The sequence below is a fragment of the Panthera onca genome, chromosome C1, assembly GCF_046562875.1.
Source record: "Panthera onca isolate mPanOnc1 chromosome C1, mPanOnc1 haplotype 2, whole genome shotgun sequence".
Lineage (NCBI taxonomy): Eukaryota > Metazoa > Chordata > Mammalia > Carnivora > Felidae > Panthera > Panthera onca.
In genome coordinates, this window is record NC_138346.1 from 170,425,405 (window position 1) to 170,440,909 (window position 15,505).

General features: G+C 35.3%; 1 protein-coding gene across 15 annotated transcripts in view; it reads left to right on the top strand.

Annotated features, from left to right (window-relative positions):
• Positions 1-15,505, top strand: part of DOCK7 (dedicator of cytokinesis 7) — a 234,727-nt gene that overhangs the window by 148,833 nt on the left and 70,389 nt on the right. For 5 of the 15 annotated variants that reach the window (XM_078451829.2, XM_078451830.2, XM_078451831.2 and 2 more), the window contains exons 21-26: positions 1,542-1,706; positions 3,636-3,805; positions 11,967-12,059; positions 13,250-13,339; positions 13,663-13,698; positions 14,284-14,379. In XM_078451829.2, coding sequence (XP_078307955.1) covers positions 1,542-1,706; positions 3,636-3,805; positions 11,967-12,059; positions 13,250-13,339; positions 13,663-13,698; positions 14,284-14,379 — 650 coding nt within the window. The remainder of the gene's footprint in view (positions 1-1,541; positions 1,707-3,635; positions 3,806-11,966; positions 12,060-13,249; positions 13,340-13,662; positions 13,699-14,283; positions 14,380-15,505) is intronic. The other 10 variants (XM_078451839.2, XM_078451840.2, XM_078451841.2 and 7 more) reach the window with 4 other exon arrangements.

Consider the following 15,505-nt stretch of genomic DNA (forward strand, 5'->3'; position numbering starts at 1 on the left):
TGTGTCTGGGCATTAGTACCACTATTGTACAAATGAGTAGAGTGATGAGCACAACGCTTGAAAATTTGCTGAGGATTCAAACCCAGCCAACTGACTCCAGAGTCCCAGTCTTATCTACTAAAGAAGTGTCCACTGGTGAAATTGGCAAGAATAGTTGTAGTCAAATAGTGGAAGTGGAGACCAGATTACAGAGAATTAAGTCGTGCATAGTACATGATGAAAGGAATATGAGTATACACTACTCTTCAAAGAAATTCAGTTAGAAGAGGAACCAGGGTTGATTACAGCATAAAGATGGAGAAGTTTGAGCATGTTTATGTGCTTTGTGAAACTAGTGGAGTGCAGAGAAAAATAAGATAAAGAGGTGCTAAAAGGTTTAATTAATGAAGCATGTCTGTAGGACACAAGTGAAGGTGGAGAGATCATTCTTCTGTATAGGAGAGGAGCACTGCTTCTTTTGGAAGGGAAATAAAAATGGTTTCAGATTTGGGTAGTAAAAAGTTGAGGACTTGATAAATTTGTACTGTGAGATAAAAAAACAAAAAACAAAAAACAAAAACAAGATTTCCTGAGAAGGGAGGAAAGTGAACCTGAGTTTTGAGAAGGATTCTTCTGATGGTTTGGAATAGCTACTGTGAGGAAAAGGAAAAGGAATTAAGTAGAACACAGGTAAAATTTCTATAGCCCACTTAGGCCTCTGTGTCTCTAGTTCCTTTTCTGGTTCCGTATATATATATTAGTTCCTAAATGACCACTTTACTGGATTATTCCACTTTTAGGAAAACTTAGGCCTCATTTCTGTTCATAATTTCCTGTCTTGATTAAATAAATCCTAGATTCTGAGGCTTTATTGCTCAAAATGGCTGTTTGTTTTATCCATTTATTCAGTGTGCTACCAGAATTTTCCAACTTTTGCAAAATTCTTGTTACTTACTAACTTGAATGACTGGGTAGGTATTGCTTAGCCTGGTGTTTAAAATGCTATACAGTCTTACCTCAACTTTTTTTTCTAGCCACCTAGTCCTTCTGCTGACTCACTCATGTCACTCAAATAGCTAATTCACTATTCTCTTATGATTTGAAGTTGATACTTTTAATAATCCGCTTTGATTGTTAATTTTTTAAAAACAAAAGTAACATCTGCTCATTGTATGTTAATTTAGGTTTTCAGAGTCACCTTTAAAACAAGAAGTGACTTTTTGAAGGTGATACACAAGATAGAATTTTTTTTTTTCTTATGTGCTTTGTATTATTTTACAAAATAATGGGTACCTGTTGGTTGATGTTTCTTTTTTTTGGACTACGCAAACCCATCCAGTGTTCATGTTAAATTAGTAAAATTAGTGTTTTAAAATCTTTAGAAAAGGAGTTTTGCTTCAGCTAATAAATACATCATTAAAATCAACATCAAATATCATCTTTATCGTCTTACTGTGTATAATCACTATACTTAACACATACAGAGATGACAAAACCTTGATCTTTTTGGAATTTGCAGTTTAAAAAAGTTAACACAAAAATATTTTCCTCCTTCTTAAAAGTTAATCTAGGTCAAGCATCTTTTGAAGCCATGGCATCAATTATAAATCGGCTTCACAAAAACTTGGAAGGAAATCATGACCAGCATGGCAGGAACAGCCTTCTCGCATCATACATCTATTATGTTTTTCGCCTACCGAATACTTATCCTAATTCCCCATCACCAGGTATTTTATTCTTTTTATTTGAAACTGTCTTGCATAGATTGTATGTTCATGGCAAGTCTGAAATAATCCAGTAGTCATAGTGGGATGCATTCATTCAACAGTAGACATTTATTGAGTACTTGCTAAGTGGCATGGACTATGCTAGGTGCTGGAGTTAAATGGATAACTAGCTTACATATTCAGGCATCATTATTTATACAGCTTCCTTTAATTTGAATGAGAGCTTGGTTGACTTAATTCTTGGAAATGAATCTTGAAAATTAGTTCTGTTTCTCTGGAAGCATTTTATCCTTCTCTGTTATGGTAAGATAAATGGACTGTTATTTTGTCATCTGGAATGCTGGACACTAAAGAAGAAATCGGATGGTGTAGTAGTACCCTGATAACCATGTGAAACCTACAGTAATATAAAAGATTATTCCCTAGAAAAGTCCTGATCTCTTTATGGCAAATAAAATATATAGCCTTTCTGAATATCAGGACCCAAAGTGGTTACTTGCTTTTTGTATGACATTGGTGGTGGGGGTGGGGTGGGGAGGTGGGGGGTGGTGGTGAATGTTGTAGTTTGAATAACTCTTCAGTTCAGTTAGTTAATGATTGTGTTGTGCATACCTTTCAACCTGCTAACATATTTGTATGAGTCCTCATTCATCACTAATGATAATGGTAAGTGCCCTTTTCCAGCTATTGGCAATATTAACATTAATAATGGTGATAAATAATTATGACATTCATTATGAAAACTAGGCATAATAGTAATCTGACTCTAAGTTTTACCTCATTTCTTAATTGCAAAAAGAGAAATAATTGACTCATTCTGGGTTGTAATTTCATATCTTGATTTTGAAAATTCTAGTACTTGAGGCTCTGAATGTATATTGTGGACTGTATATAGTGCTCTTCATTTATGCTTTCATTCAGTACACTATTAGAATTCCACAGATTTTGCAAAACATCTTTTTTACATACTGACCTGAAAGACTGTGTAAATTAATGAGTTGACAGGTATGTGTCATTTGCAAACATGACACTCGGAAGGATTTCTTTAGGAAAATGGAGATCAATTATGGATACAATTGTGGGGTATTTTTATGTTCATAGAACATGGTTGATTTTAGACTAAGAGGAATTCTTGCTTTTATAACTTGGGCTCTTAGAATTATCTGGAGTATATATCTATGTCTGTATATCATAAAGATGCCATTTTGTTACAGTTCAAATTCTTGTTGATGAAGACAGAGAAATAAAACATAGTCTTGTTGGGCACCTGGGTGGCTCAGTCAGTTAAGGGTGTGACTTCAGCTCAGGTCATGATCTCACAGCTCATGAGTTCAAGCCCCACATTTGACTCTGTGCTGACAGCTCAGAGCCTGGATCCTACTTTAGATTCTGTGTTTCCTCCCTCTCTCTCTGCCCCTCCCCTGCTCATATTCTGTCTGTCTGTCTGTCTCTCTCTCTCTCTCAAAAATAAATAAATATTAAAAAAAATAGTCTCATTTAAGAAATGTTGGCAGTAAATTGGCTGTTCCTCTAGGACTGTGTATCAAGGACAGAGTAGGAGAGGTGGGAAAAAGGAAGAGCCATTAGTTGAAAAATTTGGGGTCCTGGATACCCTTATATCTAAAGTGAAAATAATACATGTGTATGTGTGTGTTTTCTATTCTTGCTGTTCGTTGTACAAGTAATACATAGTCAGAAACATTGACAAGATCACGATTTTATCATTGCGTATGGTTTTGTCCACTGCTATAAAAGTTTCTTTGTGTAGATATCATTAAGTTTTGAGTTTTTTTAAGTTATAGTATTTTTCATTTAGAAATAAAAGCAGTTCAGGACTTTTATAGATTTTTGTAAAGTAGCAGAAATTTTTTTCAGGTCCTTTCCTGACTGATTTTCTTTAATTATGTGCTGTTTTATGTACAACTCTAGGTCCTGGGGGTTTGGGAGGATCAGTGCATTATGCCACAATGGCTCGATCTGCTGTGAGACCTGCAAGCCTTAATTTAAATCGTTCTCGGAGCCTTAGTAATAGTAATCCAGACATATCTGGGACGCCCACGTCACCAGATGACGAAGTACGGTCAATCATCGGCAGTAAGGTAAACTGAAGATGGTCATCTGTACATTTTTGATTTTCGGTTTATGAACAAGTGAGCAATGTCTAATTTTAATTTATCCTTATTTTAAAATGTATTTGGGTTAGTAATAGGCAAGAAATTGTATCTTTCTGTTCTATCACTATGCACACTGAGTGTTTCATGTTTCTATTAAATAAGCTTGCTATTACAAACTGGTTTCTACATTCTGCTCAAGAAAATCTGCCAAGTTCAGAAATTTGTCCAGGATGACCAGTCTGTGTAACTTACTTTTGTCTGTGTGATACTCCATCCTGTGAAAAATGACTAGATTAATTTCCTATAGAATTAAAAGATACTTATGTGACTGCTGTGTAGAGGGACACGACATCATTGATTTAAACTACAGACCCCCATCCCTTCTCTGAAAAATATCAAGAACATTGATTAGGCTTAATTGGTAATATAGCTACCTTTCACATGGAAAACTCTATAGAAAATTCACCAGGACACAAAAAATATGATTTATTTGATGATGGTTAATGGTTATTTCAGGTAACAAGGGAGAGGCCAGCTAGTTTAAGATCCAGCTATATTATATTTACAGCATCTTTATTGAGCCCCCTTAAAAAAATTAAGGAATAATTATTACCTTTATAGGTAAAGTACACGAATAACTGAGTTTAAACAAGCTGGCAAAAAGAATAGTAAGACTGAGGCCAATAAATCATGGTATGTTGTGTTTTGACCAAACCATTCAAATACATATACCATTGTTGTGGAATCATAGCCAACTTCTCTTTGGCACTTTTAGCCTGTTAACTAGGATCTGAGGAAGAATTAATGAATATGTTCTACAGTCTGTGTTTAACCCCTAGCCTGAACTGTAATAGATCTTTGTGGGTTTTTTTTTTAAACAGTCTGGGTTTTTTTATGTGGAGTATTTGAACATTGATCAGAAACATCAGAAATACTCTTATCTTTTCATACAGCTATAGAAATTTTACATTCAGAAGCTTCCAATGAACTCAGCATTGTTCATTTAAAGTAACAACTAATTTTTAAAGTAATTGCTCACAGATCAAGAATATATTTTGTAGCCTTATATTTTAAATGATAAATGTGGATTTCAATAACTTAAAGATCCATATAGATGTTACTCTAATTAGACAACTTTGATTTTTTGTGAACTGCCCAAGAGAGTGATGTGCAGAAGTATTTACATGGGATTCTGCAGGCAGAGTAACCTGAGGAGTATAGCAATTGTAAATGAGAAGGCTCCCCAACAACCCCCTGCATATAAAATTTCCACCTTTAGGAAAAGAACTCAGATTTTTTATCCTTGTATTCATTCTTGATCGTATCTCATTGTCATAGAGGTAGTACTTAGCATTATTTATGTACAACTCTAGGTCCTGGGGTAAAGAGTAGTGTAAGAGTTATGGAAAGTAAAGAGTTATGGAAATGAAAAAGAACATTTTCCTCAAGGTTCTGTTTTTAAAATGCCTCTTAATTTCTGTAAGATTTGCATTATGCCTCACCTAGCATGATTCTAGAGTTTTCCTTTATATGATGTATTTGATAGATTATAATCTCGAGATTTAGAATAAACTTCTACATGTATTGGGATGATTATTTGCCTTTTTTCCAGTAGTTCATAAAATGAGACATAATGACATAAACATCTGATGATCTGTAGTGTAAATATAATGATGTATATATATAAACTTCTAAGAAAGCCATCATAAGATGAGAATTTGTCTTATGACAACACAGCCTCATCCTACTCAAGTTTTATTTAAATAGATTTCATGTTTTCTTTCTTTTTTTTTTTTTTGCTGGAAAATTTTCTGATAGTTACTTTATTTTGGACTATCATTTTACTCATAATTGCTAATGATAATGGTGTATAATTTTATCTCCTTATTAAAATTGAAAGGAATCTGAAGTTTATTTATAACTACTATTTATTTATTCTGACTTCATTGGCCTTTCCAATCAAGAAACTCTTTTTTGAATAATTTGGTCTTTCCACCCTGCCTCAGCCATGGTCATGTCCTAGATGTTGTCATTACTTAATAACTTTAACCTTCATAATCTCTATTTCATGCATCTTGTTCTTTAACTGTTTGTTCCCGTTTTTCTCTCTAATACCCCAATTCCAACAAGTTCTTATTTCTCTGCAAACTCCCATCACTTAATCTGAGACCTTTTACTGTGTGTGCCTCCATCCCTTAGTATTCTTTCTTCCAATTTAGCTTGCTTAAATTCCATGACCAATCATTATAGTTATCCCTATTATAGTCAAACCTCAATTGCCTTATCCTTCTGTTATTTCATTGTACTTGCTTAGCCAAACCTCCAGCCATAGTTGAACTCAGTCATCTGTCTGTGCCATGTCAGCACTTGTGCCAGTGAACATGACTCGAGAAGTGTCGTGATGACTGTTCTCATTTGAATTTAAAAGCCATGGACCTCCAGAGAGCACTCAGTGCTGTCAGGCAATGACGCTATATTTCTGTATTCCATTTACTTTCCCATTCTCCCCAGAAAAAGGTTTCATGCCTTCTTCCCTTACCTGCCCACCAGTCCTCCTTCTCACTTTATCTCCTACCTCACTGAGAAAATTGAAGCCATCAAAAGAATACTTTTATAGACTTTTAAACCACATCTACTTACCTACTGCCATCTACGACTACCCACTACTTAATATAGTATTCTACTGTAGATGGACTGTCCAGTTTTGTGGATCCATTTGTAAACAAGCTCCTGTCCCCTCTTGCTTATTGGATTCCTCACTACAACAATTGTCTCATCTCTGTACTACATCATCATTTGCCCCCTATCTGCTAAAACATCCCATCCACATGCAAGCATGCTAGTATTTATCCCATTTTTATTTATCCCAAAATCTCTCTAGTATTTCAACTGCTAGCTTCCTCACTATTTCTCTGCTACCTTTTGTAGTAGAATTCTTTAAAAAAGTTTCCCTAATTCAGTCAGGTATTGCTCCCATCTTCCATGCTTACTGCCTTTGTTTATGTCACCAGAGGTCTCCATGTTGCCAAATCTAGTGGTTAATTTTCAGCGCTAGGCTTACTTGACCTTATAGCAGATTTGAACATAGTCACGTTCTTTCCTCCTTAGTTTATTTATGTACTTGCCTTTCAGGCTCTGCACTCTTCTTAGTTTTCCTTTTACTTTACTGGTTATACCTTTTCAGTCTCTGTGGATTCTTCTTTCCCTGATTTCTTAATCTGCAAGTGCCCCAGGACTCTTTCCTTATTTCTCTTGTCTTTTCTCTTTTCTCTCTATACTCACTTGCTTGATGTTACCAAGTTCCATCATTTTAAATACCACTATGTGCTAATGACTCCCAAAATTATATTTCCAGTACAAACCTCTCTCTGAAATTGTAAACTTAGCTGCCTTTCTGAAATCCTTTTGTTCAGATTTGGATATATGCTAAAGATAGAATCACTGCTCACTCCCTTTACTGCTACCATTGTTCTGAACTACTGTCGTCTCTTTCTCAATTAATGTAATAACCTGAAAGATGGTTTTCCTACTTCCAACCTACACTCTCTTCACAACGTAGCAAACAGAATGCTGCTTTAAAAACCTAAGTCATAGGGGTGCTTGGGGGCCTCAGTTGGTTGAGCATCTGACTTTTGATTTCAGTTCAGGTCATGATCCCACAGAATCGAGCCCCATGTTGGGCTCCGTGTTGAGCATGGAGCCTGGTTGAGATATTCTCTCTCTCTCTCTCTCTCCCTCTCTCCCTCTCTCCCTCTCTCCCTCTCTCCCTCTCTCCCTCTCTCCCCCTCTCCCTCTCTCCCCCTCTCCCCCTCTCCCCCTCTCCCCCTCTCCCCCTCTCCCCCTCTCCCCCTCTCCCCCTCTCCCCCTCTCCCCCTCTCCCCCTCTCTCCCCCTCCCCCCCTCCCTCTCTCTCCCACTCTTCCCCTCTGCCCTTCTCCCCCATTCATGTGCACTTTCTAAAATAAAATTTAAAAAAAATTTTTTTAAGGTAGTAAATGTTATGAGACAAGGAAACATAATAAGGGGATCAAAAGCCCCCAGGACAAGACTGAAGAGAAAGAAGGACTGGTTATACGTTTAAATAAGGTGGTCAAACCCTGGGATCATGACCTGAGCTGAAATCAAAAATTGAATGGTCAACCAAATGAGCCATCCAGGAGCCCCACATTTACTACCTTTTAATGTGGCATATAAATTAGTTATTATGTTTGTTTACCTTTATCAGAGTATAAGCTCCATGAGGTCGGGCATAGTTGTTGAGTAGTGTATCCTAAGCACCCATAATGGCCAGCATGTTGAAGATGTGTGATAGATATTCAATAAATGAATATTAGTAAGCATAGAGATCTATTACAAGAATAACTTCCTTCTTTAAAAGTTATGTTTTTGTTTGCTTTCTTGCTGTCAGTATTAATTATATATTTAATTACCTTAAAAGATTTGGCTTTATGAAAGTTTGTTTTCATAATTTATTCTTTAATGTAAAATGTAGAACTCCTAAAATTCAAGAATACTTCTATCAGTAGGATTTTATTACTCTAGTGACTGTAAAATGAGATTTGCGAGACTTTCTTCATAATTATCTTACCAAAGCTGATCTCTTTGCCCTAGCAATACTCTTTTAATGTTCAATTATGTAAATATATTATTATAACAACTGTCAGTTTTATTGCTTTTAATCAAATGCCAGTGCAATTTATGTAGTTAAATAGTTTCTTTGTAATGTGTCATCCCCTATTTTTAAATTTATTTTTAAATACTGAGAGCTTACTGTGTGGGCACTATGCTGAGAACTTGTGGGTACCAAGCCAAATCTTTGTATTCTAACAAGAATGTTGATGTCCTGTCAAATACAGTATGAGCCTTGCTCAAGGAAGGAGGCTATCTGTACTAATGGGACAAAATACGGTTACAGAGATTCAACAAAAAAAAAAAAACCCACTTTCATGCACATGTGCACACATTTGGTTAATCTGTTCTATATTAGTTGAAGATTAGTAAACATAGTTATGACATTAGTAAATGTATGTGATGAATTTGTTTACGTAAGGGTGGTTTGATATAATTCTTAGCTTTATAACAAATTATGGTAATTATTTGCTTTACAAAATAATTGGTCACAGGTTTTCTTTAAATAGTTAGCTTTGACTTGATGTAATTATAACTGTTCAGTCTCAATATTGTGAATATAATATACAGTTAATGGCACAAAGAGATTTATTATTTATTCTCACATTATTGATTAGCCTGTGACTTAGTTTTAAAGGAAATTAAGGAATTGAAAAGTGAATTTAAGAGTATGGAAAAATTATTGGTATTGTGGAAATTTATGGTAGAGTGAAGAGCACAGTTGTAATTTTGCAAAAATCAGATACTTATGTATTAATTTTATAACATGAGTAGTGGTTGTAAAAATTATAAATGGCAGAAAGAACTTTATACAGTGGAGAAACCTAACTTGGGAGTCTGGTGAAAACTTTAGTTTTAACATATTTGAAAAACATTATTTGCTGATTTGCTTTTATTTGAAATAACATAAGGTTATGAGAAGGTAGGTATTTTATTTTAAATGTGATTACATAATGTTGCTAGTATTTGAATATTGTCTTTTACTTTGCTGGGAAGCATTTAAAAAACATGTAGAAAGTTTTTGTTAGAACTGTTTCTTTTTAGGGCACGTGGGTGGCTCAGTTGGTTAAGTGTCTGACTTTGGCTTAGGTCATAATCTTGCAGTTTGTGAGTTCAAGCCCCACTTTGGGCTGTCACTGCAGAGCCCGCTTCAGATCCTCTGTCCCCTTTTCTTTCTTCCCCTCCCAGGTTCATGCTCGTTTTTTCTCTCTCAAAAATAAACATTAAAAACAAAACTATTTCTTTTTAAGTTTATTTTGAGAGAGAGAGCAAGTATGCATGCACACGCTTATAAGCGGAGGAGGGGCAGAGAGGCAGAGGAGAGAGAGAATCCCAAGTAGCCTCCGTGCTCTGCTCTGGCCTGACAGGGGGTTCAGTCTCACCTCTGTGAGATCATGACCTGAGCTGAAATCAAGAGTCAGATGCTTAACCTACTGAGCCACCCAGGCACGCCTGCTAGATCTATTTTTTGAGAGTTTTCTATATTTACTTCCATATTTATTCTTTTTTTTTTAGGTTTATTTATTTATTTTGAGAGAGTGAAAGAGAGAGCACGTGTGTGTTGGGGAAGGGCAGAGAGGGGGGGGGGGGAGAGAGAGAGAGAGAGAGAGAGAGAGAGAGAGAGAGAGAGAATGAATCCCAAGCAGGCTCTGTGCTGCCCCTTGGCTTAAACTCATGACCTGTGAGATCATGACCTGAGCTGAGATCAAGTGCCGATCACTTAACTGACTGAGCCACCCAGGCATCCTTTAGTTCCATTTTTTAATTTGATCTTTGCAATATGAGGGAGACTATCATTATTCCTATTTTATTGCAAAGAAACTGAAAAAGAGATTAGGTAATTTACCTTAGATTTTACAGTTAGTAAGCAGTTGAACTTGGATTTCAACTTCACTCATCTTACACATTCAGTATAAAAAATGAGTGGAAATGGGTGATTATTATATCATTTCAGTCAGTCTCTATTTTTAGAACAATAGGGCACATATTCTCCCTAAAACCTAAGCTCTTGAGAGTTAGTTTGTCTTCCCTCCCTCACTCTCCCTAATCCTCATTCCCTCCCATAATACTGATACATGGGCTTCAATCCCAGAGATTCTTATTTGTTTAGACATAAGGCCCTGCACATTTTTGTGTTGACCTTCCCAGGTGATATAAATGTCTACACAGTTGATTATTATTGTTACTACTCTTGTTTTTCTTTTACCTTTCCTTTGGTGCTTTCTGGTTTGGGTCCATACTGACACCCTATTTTTTGTCTCCTTGTATTGGGTTGTCTTCTTTATTCTTACTCCAAGAGTCCTCTTAAAAAAGTCCCTTACAACTGGCTGTAGTTCTTTTAGCAGATTCCAGGCTACAGCCCGGGTTGCTGAATCAGGTTTTCTGGGGTTGGGGCCCAGAATCTGAATGTTACAAAACTTCCCAGTGATTGTAATGATCAGTCAGGCTTAAGACATTAAAACGTCCCTTCACCTGGGATCATAACTTCTTTGAGAGAAGAACAGATGTAATTCTCTTCTGGCCATACACATTAGTAGCATGTTAACTTAACTTCAATGATAGTAATGATGAAGATATAATTCCTGTAGATAGTACCATCATAATGCTTTTCTTTATAATATTTATATAAAATAGTAGCCCATTATGTTTCATTATAACAGTCACTGTAAAACTGAGCACAACTCCAAATCCACCATCATTTTTAGGTAGGAGCAAATATTAGTCATCCTATTTATTTTCTTAATTTTTTCCTTAATTTTCTTGCTTGATTTCTCCTATTGGTCCCTAAAAGAAAGTGAAAGAGGAAGCAGGGTCAAATAGAATTATGGAATATCAGTGCACAGAAGTTTCAATCATGACAAAATGAAAGTAAAGTCTTTTAGACAAGAATGATTTTCTTCTTACATTTTTTTTCCTTTTAAATCCTAGTTGGTTCAGAGGAAATAATCTGTTGCTAATTTGTGCCATCTTTAAAGAGAGTTTGGGGGGATGGTACTATGGGAACTTTAGTTGGTTCTCTAAGGTGATCCCTTTACATAAAGAGAAATTATCTTTAAATGCTATACTTAATATTTGTGATTTAAAAGCCACCTGGGTGGCTCAGTTGGATAAGCATCTGACGTTGGCCTGGGTCATGATCTCACGGTTTGTGGGTTTGAGCCCCACGTTGGGCTCTGTGCTGACAGCTCAGAGTCTGGATCCTGCTTCTGATTCTGTGTGTGTCTGTCTCTCTCTCTCTCTCTCTCTCTCTCTCTCTCCCCTCATCTCCTGCTTGTATTCTGTCGCTCTTTCTCTCTCTCAAAATTGAATAAACATTAAAAAAATTAAAAAAAAACATTATGTAATGAATGTAATTTTGGTGAACTAATACTTCTAGGTGCCTAAGAATTTTGGTTGCTTTAACAGTACTAATTAAAAATATGTTTGCATTGGAAAGTCTGGATTTCTTTAGGAATAATTTATAGCATGCCACATGTAATATTTCTTTCCTTTCCAACTGCTTTCTATTATATGCTTAGGGTTTAGATCGCTCCAATTCCTGGGTTAACACTGGTGGTCCAAAAGCTGCCCCATGGGGATCCAACCCCAGTCCAAGTGCAGAGTCAACACAGGTGGTGTTTATATTAGAGGTTTCTTTATTGGCTGCTGATGTTTCCCTTTAGAACGTTACTTTTTAGTACATACTATGATTTCAGTGGCTTGCTTTTTAATCATTAAAAAGTGTGTATTTTGTTTACTTAGCACATTTTCCAACTACTATGCATGAATACCACCAATTGTACCAGTAATGCTCTCCTTTCCTACTTCCTGTCTTCTTTCCCTTCCCTCCTTGTATACCCTATCAGTATTTCAGTGCCTGCTGCTTATGCAATCAATGGCTTTATAACAGTTTCTACTTTAGGGCTAGTACATCTTTAGTAGGAATTAAAAAAAAAAAAAAAATTGGTATGGAAAAAACCTGACAGTTTTCCATTGGCTTTTGGTTTAAAGTGTAGCTGTTGTATCATTTTCATTCAACATTTACTATCTTGTCTTTTTTTTTTTTTTTCATAATTACTGACTGGAAATATTGGTAACAAACTGAAATTAAATCTGAACGGTATATAATCCCCATGCTGTAAGACTTAGTACCAGAACCAAACTGAATTTTAATTTATATTGTGTTGCAAAGTATGAAATTTGTTTCTAGATTAATTGAACTAGGATTTGCTTACTTAAGTCAAGTTGCTTGATAGCTACTATTGCATGATACCTCAAAATATACTTCTCATCTGTGTGTTGGCTTTGGAGGAAAATGCTCTTGTTCTGGAAGAATGTAATTCCATGGTTAATATCGACAGTGTTTTATATTTGAAGAATATGACAAAACCGAATAGTAGGTTTTGATCCTACTGGAAAGTGGGAGAAACCATTCTAATCTTTTAATTTTCTTTATTGAATATAAAATTCTTGATTTTTTTGATCTGAGACCAGTGAGAAGTATGTTTTTACTTTTTGCTTTCTCTTACTAGATGTGTGCATGTGTATAGATCACAGAGATAAAAGTTTCATTCTTTGCAGCACTCTGAATTTATATAGTGGTTAAAATACTCTTTTTACTAAAAATATATAGAAGCCATTTTGATACTTCTAACTTACTGTCATTAAAGCAGCTTAAAATGGTGAAAATTAGATGAACAATAAAACAGTTGTTGAAAACACAGTAAAATGATTTTAAAAACTGTATGTAATCCTTAAGCTGCAAAGTCATCCACAGCGGACTTTAATGTTATCTCATCATTCATCCACCTTCACTCCATAGGCTATGGATCGAAGTTGTAATCGTATGTCTTCGCACACAGAGACGTCAAGTTTCTTACAAACATTAACGGGACGCTTACCAACTAAAAAGGTAGATTCATATGAAGACAATCCATATAGGGGGAAAATTCCAACAGTTAAATAGATGTAAGATTTCTTTAAGTAAACCAGTATGTTATAATAATTGCATTTAAATTATTTGTTTAAAAATACCTTTCAGCAAGCTCTGCTTGTCTGATGCCTTTTTTGGGCATACCACTTCAGTGTATGCTCTTTTATGCTATTATAATATTTATATCTTTGGGATTGACTGTTTGAAATCAAATTTGATCATCAAATTTTAGTACCAAAAAAATGTATCAACTCTGAATTCTGTTTCTGTAACTGCTTCTGTTTTGTGTTTTAAATTTCCAGGGAAAGGAAGATGAGTTAGAAAAATTATCACTCTTAGTAAGATATGTTGATTTGCTTCCCTTATGCACAGTTTTGTTAGTCCTTTTTCATATTGATATACACTATTTTGCAAATGCTTTGTATGCATATCCATTATAAGGCAGGAAATTTCTATGTTTATAAAAAGACTTCAAATACCTGAAAACTTGAAAATTAATGGCTTACATCAAAAGTTAAAATTTTTAAAGGTATTTCCTAAATTGTACCAGCAAAGTTCATGAATGTATTTGCATATGTTAAAATATGTATTTAAGGCACAGAGAAGATAGTATTTGTAACTGTGAGTTTTTGGTCTAGTTTCTGTTTGCAGGTACAATTTAGGAGGCTATTTTCCCACCTGTCCTTTTAAAATTACATTTTACTGCAAGATAACATGTAATTTTTTCAGCTGTTCAACATGCCACTGTCTTACATGTATAAACAGCCGTTTCGTTAATGGGTGTCCTCACTGCATCATTGAATGGTTCACATGCCTTATTTTGCTTACTCTCATTATATCTTCATTTGTAATTGCATTATTATTTGGTTTGTGTTATCAGCAGATATGACTTTGATAATAACTTTGGATTTACTTCTGGATAGCTTTTTCATGAGGAGCTGGCTTTGCAGTGGGTGGTTTGCAGTGGCAGCGTTCGGGAGTCAGCTTTGCAACAAGCCTGGTTCTTTTTTGAGTTAATGGTGAGCAACCTACACACACTTTTAATATTGTTTTCCTTAGTTAACAACTTTGTGCTAGCTCATTATTTTCTCCTAAAAATCTTTTTCTAATGCCATCGCATGATTTGACGTGTGTGTCCAAGACAAAATTATGTGTGTTACATCTCTAAATAAACACTGTGGATACTCGGCACAATTGAGGTGGACTTAGGAAGCTCTCGTTAACCACTTTTCTAGAGATGGTTGCAGAAACAGCTATCTTTTTAAAGGAAACCTGGTACATTGTTCTTTTGTCTGAATGTGGCTACTGTATGATGGCGGTATTATAGACTTCATCCCAAACAGATTAAAAGAGCTTTATAAGGTACTCACTGCTTTTATGGTTAGAAAGCTCTTAGGGAAATGCCAGTTACAGCCAAGAAAAAAGAAAAAAAAAAACCCACAACGCTTGTCACTCAATTCAATAAATGGTATTAAAAACAAACGAATTAATATCTTAATATATATTTGTACACACATAAACACATATATACACAAAAGCAATAAAAATTTACCGAGTGCATACAGTGTGGTGGCACCGTCCCTGTGAGCTGCGTGTTACCCAGGCACAGAGAGATTAAGTAACTTATCGAAGTTGATGTAGCTTCTAGATAGCAGAACTGTGATTCAAACTCAGGTGTTCAGGTCCTAGGGATCTTCCTGTTCAGCCTCTAGAAAGCTGAAGTCCTTGAAATTTTTCCTTGCACAAGAGAAATGTGTACAAAAATAAGAAAACAAAACAACAAAAGAATGGAAGAAACAAAAGGAGTTTTCAGAGTATGTCATAGGATCATTCTCAGCATTGAATGTTGCCTATATTAGGGATAAGAAGACATTTTTTCCTAAAGATTTACTAATCTACAAAAGAAAATAAGTCAGGGACCCTATGTAAGTGATAGGCAGCTAATTTTGTAATTCTTGTGCTTTTAATATAAGATCACATTGAAATTTTGACTTATTTTTTGAGTCTTATATGTATGTTCAAATTCTTTAAAATAGTCAAAAGGCTGCAGTTTAAGTCTTGGCTGTGCTATTGACTAATTGTTGAAACTTGGCTTCAATTTCCCTGAATTCTCTATTACTGTTATCACATTGTTGTGTTAAGAAT